We start from the raw sequence: 5,322 nt of genomic DNA, 5'->3' as shown, positions 1-5,322 counted from the left end.
TTTTTGCATTATTCCTTATGAGATAGATGTGAAAGTACCTTCAGGTTTCTTGATTTTTTCTGTTGGTGTAGGTACTGGTTTAACTTCTGGTTTAGGTTCTTTCTCAGGTTTAGGTTCTTCCTCTTGTGGTGTCTTTTTAAGAACTTTAAAAGAAAAAAGAATTTCAGTTTTTAGAGCACATACAAGCAAAAGAGTAAGACAGTGAACAAGACAAAATATTACCCATATAAATACAAAAAGAAGAAATAGGTACCTAAAATATGTAATTTAGTATGAATGGAAGATTTTGTATAACTACTTAAGATGTTATTGTGAAAGAATTTTAATTTCAAAGTCACCTAGAGTGAAAAGATACATTAATTAAGAGAAGTTCTCTGTTCCTCTAAGAGGAAAGATATTTTTAACTACACTAGAAGAAAATGTCTTATTTTAGTACCTTCATGGAAAAAATATGATGGGTACATACTTCTAAGGAATAGTAGAAGCAATTACCACAATAATGAGTTTTTTTAAAAGATCGTAAATTTACACGTAACTATGCATCAAGTAGAAAATTGTTTAATATGGACATTTCATATCAAGTTAATTTTAATCTTATCTGCAAATATCCAATATGATACTAAAAATGTAACAATGTAAATAACATTGTTTCAGTTCTCATACATTTGCTTGTCAGTACATTTTGGATACTATTCTTAATGTATCTTATCTGTACATTTACACTGAGCAAATATTGGATTACTCTATGAAGTTTTATTCTACAGAAAAATGGCTGTACATAACACCTGAACAACTTATGTCATTCCCATGTCTTCTTGTGGGATAAAAAGAATATGTGTCATATTTAAATGATGAATTACCATAGATAATTATGCATTAATATTGCTGTTACTGATCATTTTCAGGGATAAAATGCACAACTCTGGCTTAAACTCCTATTGACTTCTGTGAGGGAATAGCACTGAATCTTCCAATCTAGTGTTTGGAGAATTCAAGTTTATACCATGTATCATTTCTATTTCACTTATTTTTGTCCTGTCCGATATCTATCTTAGATGTCTAATAAGACTGTCATCTGAAGAACTGAGTATCTATGTTTATGCTGTCTGAAATTTGAAGGTCAGTTGCAAGGTATCCAGACATGAATGACTCCCCCTATGGTGTTTCAGAAAGAATAGGAATTATTATTTTATTTTTTTTTCCCAAAGCAGTAACTGAGTATGAAGTGATTTAGAAAGCTCCAGACTTTGCAGGAAAGAATGACTAATGTTCATTAATACCACTGGATCCCCGGGATCTGCAAACTACTTCTAAGAAAACCATAAAAAAGAATACAGATGCTACATATGTGATTTTTAACCATGTTTACACTGTCACTGGAAAACATTTAGGGGTCCGGAAAACTGCCAGCTCTAGTATCAGCTTTCCAAAGAAGAGCAAAACAAAAGAGTGTCCTAGAGAACCAGATTCTCAGCGTCATGCTCCGATTTCACCAGAGATCCTTTGGATCTGATGAATTTTCAAAATGTCCCTGCTTCATCATGCAGCTATAAACTCCTTCCCAAGAAATAGCTATCAGTAGTACTTCATTTACGTAATTTTCTACACCACACACACATAAAGCAATGCTACATAGTGAGATGTACTGACCAATCATAATATGCAGGCTTTTAAAACAAGAGTCAAGTTACTATACCTCGTTTCAAAACGACTTCTTCTTTTGGTGGAGGGGTAACTTCAGGAATTATTCTGCGAGGTTTCTTTACAAGTCCAGGCACTTAAAAGAACATTATTCCAGATTTTATTATGGATTCATAGCAGTAGTAAGAGGTAAGCAACAATTAATTACTCCAGACACACAAAGCTGGTCCAGTTGAACATTCAAAACAAAYGGCTGAGATTGAAGTTGAGAGTTTTAACCCTTTTTCTGTATGTATTTGTGCACAGTCGACTTACAGGTCTGTGCATAAGAGGAAATTCTCATACAAATCAAAAAGAGAAGTATGGTCTGACAAAAGTCTTAAAGTTATGTATTCAAGGACAGTTACAATATCTCTTTTTCCTCTTTCACTCTTTTATTACAAGCTCATGTTACCTATCTGTTTATCAGAACTGCCAACCTATGATATTCATAAGGATCAAGCCAGTTTAATTTCCGAACTCTGAACAGCACTAAGAAGACACGTTCACCGTGTTGCTTAGATTGCTTAAGCTTGAGTACATATGAAAAATATAAGGAAGTACAATAGGGTGGAGGCCTATAGGGTAAACTGCAAAGGCTTGCTCAATTCATTATTTGTCTCCAGCTATGGAAAGTTTTTTCTCAGAAAATTAAGTTGCATTTTAGACAAACAGTAAATTAAATATGTTTGAATAATGTTTTATATCTATAGAATATTTAAAACGTATTTAAACAGTATATGCAGCAAAGAACTGAAGTGAGAATCTACACAAGTGACAAAACCCATAAAAACACTCTTRTTCCTACTCTTCTGTGATCAGCTGCCTTGCATCTCATGATTTGCATTACGGAAAATTAAGGTGTACATAAATATAAGAACATGAACATATACATCCAAGATTTTAGAGCCCACTCTTCAGTATAACCTAACAAAACCAGCATTTGCTATTTTGGAGCAAATTAAAGAAGCAGAGAAACACAACTTTGGGCTCATGAGAAGCTTGAATGACATAAGATGCTTCTATCAGCGAGGTACCTTTAGCAGGTGGAGGTTCCAGTTTCGGAGGCTCAACGGGTTTTGCAGTCACAACTTTCTTTCTTGATTCAGGAGCTTAAAGAAAGTAATTTGAATTTTACTACACATATCCTTAGATTCAAAGAAGAAAAAATTTCTCCAAAAAACCCAAACAACTGATTAATATTATTGACGTAATAAAAAGATAAGAGATACAAAGCTCAGATTCTTGCTAAGTAACTGTTTAGAAGAAGTCAGATGATCCAGAAGAAGCATAGCTGATCTGAAGCCCATGACTGTATAGTAGCACCAGCAAATTATTGGTGAGGACTCTTTTAATTTGGAAGAATGTATGAAAGATAGAAGAATATGTTAGGGATATAAGAGTGTGTTAACATTGTTAAGATATTTTTAAAATAAATTGATTTTTTCCATAAATTTTGAAAATAGCCTGTATAAACTGACTTGGCATAACACTGCTAAAAATTCATAAGGGATTGACCATTAGTAAGGCTCATCATTAGACTGATAGTAAATTAGGAAAAAAAAAAACTAAAAGTGGAATATTTTAAAGCACGCTTTTCAGGACTCATCATATAATTTAAAAGGATTTGCATTCCTACTGTTAATTGTGGCTTCAGATGCTTATACCTTTAAGTAGTTCTTTTGCCAGTTTAATATCTTCTACTGGTGGAGTAGGTGCTGGTGGTTTTCGCTTTTCAGGAATCTTCTTTTCAGGTTCAGGCTCTTTAAATAATATTAGGTAGATTTAGTATAAATTTACTACCACGGAAGACAGATGAAGAGTACAGGCTCTTTTTCTATTTCCAAAGAAGTAAATAAAAAAACCTCATTGATTTAAATGAGAGTATGAAAGCGGCTAAGGCTATCGCTTTGTTGCTAGCACAGACAGACATCCAGGCTGACATACAGAAAGCAAAACTCATTTCCAACACATAATGACAGAGAGCAGATACACTGAGACCTGCAACGTACAGGTGCATGTGTAGAGAACGACAGAGCAAGAAAAAAATGCACAGTAACGAAAGGAAGGTGTCTGGCAGCTTATAGTTACTTTGTATACCTTTAACAGGTAAAACTTCTGCAACTTCTGCAACTGGAATTTCTTCTATTTCTTCAGACTCAATCTCYTTTACGATTTCATATTCTTTAAAGAATATTGACAACTAGTGTAAGTTTCCAACGCTAAGATCATTTGACATGAACAGATAACATACAGATAACATTAAAAAGAAAGCTACTCTAATACACACAGACAAATACACTTTAAGTTAGGTATTCACTCAGTATCTGTTCATATGGTTATCTTTGCAGTTGATGCAAACTTCTGAGAATATTTATTTATCGGTACGAATGATTCAAGGTTGTGTGAAAGACTGTGTTTTTAGGTGCACAATTAAACAACATTGAATTTGTGGATGAGTCATTGCAATTGCAAGAATAAAATTGGAATGCTGTTGGTTCATTTAAGATCATAACAGCAATACCAATAATACGTTTGAAGGGACTCATATTTAGTGGGAATTCATCATTGTCTTAAAAAGAGAATAATAAAGGATGCTCCTTCTTAAGAATAAGCTGAGAAGGGGCATATGCCAGTGGAAAATATTATTTAACTTTGGAAGGGACATTTTGCCTTCATAAATGAAGATATAATAGTAGATACAAGAAACATAGATTAATATTGCCTAAAAATAGAAAGAACAATTTACAAATGTTTAAATGGAAAAAGAAAGGACAACATCCACATTAAGTCTAATGTTTGCAAGAATATGACAAATGATTTTCTTAACAATGATAGCCATGATGACATATACCTTCMACTGGTGGTGGTTCAGGTATTATAGGAGCAGCAACAGGTATTTTCTCCTCTGGAACAGCTTTCTCGGGCACCTCAGGCACTTTAAAAATATTAATTCCTTTTATTTGCACTTATATAAACGTGTATGAAAAAAAAAAAAAAAAAAAAAAAAAAAACAGAGACAACTAGCACACAGAATAGCACAGATTAGTATCAAAAATGATGAAAGAATGCTTGTGCTTCAGATATATTTACACTATCTTGGGCAAAGACTAACTGCCACATTTTATAAACTCAGTTACTAAAGAGTGTAGAGAGAAGAATAGAAGAACATTTTCAAGAGGTGAGAATGAAGTTTTCTTCTCAGGAGGTTCCTCCTGGCAATATATACCTTTGGTTGGAGCAGGCTCTGGTTCCTTAAGTTCTATCTTTTTAGTTGTTGCAAGAAGTACTTTCTCTTCTGGGACAGTTCTTTCAGGAATTTCAGGTGCTTTAAAGATATTAGTGATTTGTTACTTTTTGTGAATATTAAGATACATACACGCACAATATAGAAAAGTGCAACGACTCAAAAGAGTAAGATATTCAAAAGATGAAGACTAAAATTTTAGTAGTAAAATACCCACTCAGGTATATGAGCACTGGGTATATCAGTTAGAAAAGGAAAAAAAGCAACGCGAAAACACAGAGGACAGCCTTGTCAGTGATGTTAAGTACCTTTAAGTGGAGGAACGTCACGTTTTTTAAGGCTAGGTACAGGTTCTGGTTTCTTGGGCACGGCCACAGGCTTCTTGGGCACGGCCA

At 33.8% G+C, this 5,322-nt stretch overlaps 1 protein-coding gene across 1 annotated transcript in view; it reads right to left on the bottom strand.

Annotated features, from left to right (window-relative positions):
* The window catches only part of LOC146600541 (titin-like), a 242,582-nt gene that overhangs the window by 106,651 nt on the left and 130,609 nt on the right, over positions 1-5,322 (bottom strand). The window contains exons 157-163 of the mRNA XM_085321165.1: positions 4,910-5,008; positions 4,535-4,618; positions 3,781-3,864; positions 3,348-3,443; positions 2,718-2,792; positions 1,697-1,777; positions 21-143 (exon numbers count right to left, since the gene is read on the bottom strand). Of these exons, the coding sequence (XP_085177291.1) occupies positions 21-143; positions 1,697-1,777; positions 2,718-2,792; positions 3,348-3,443; positions 3,781-3,864; positions 4,535-4,618; positions 4,910-5,008 (642 nt within the window). The remainder of the gene's footprint in view (positions 1-20; positions 144-1,696; positions 1,778-2,717; positions 2,793-3,347; positions 3,444-3,780; positions 3,865-4,534; positions 4,619-4,909; positions 5,009-5,322) is intronic.

Source organism: Rhea americana, unplaced genomic scaffold, assembly GCF_003343005.1.
Source record: "Rhea americana isolate MKP2758 unplaced genomic scaffold, rheAme1 scaffold_12, whole genome shotgun sequence".
Classification (NCBI taxonomy): Eukaryota; Metazoa; Chordata; class Aves; order Rheiformes; family Rheidae; genus Rhea; species Rhea americana.
Note: the sequence above shows the minus strand (reverse complement) of the source record. Positions and strands in the feature narration are given on the sequence as shown.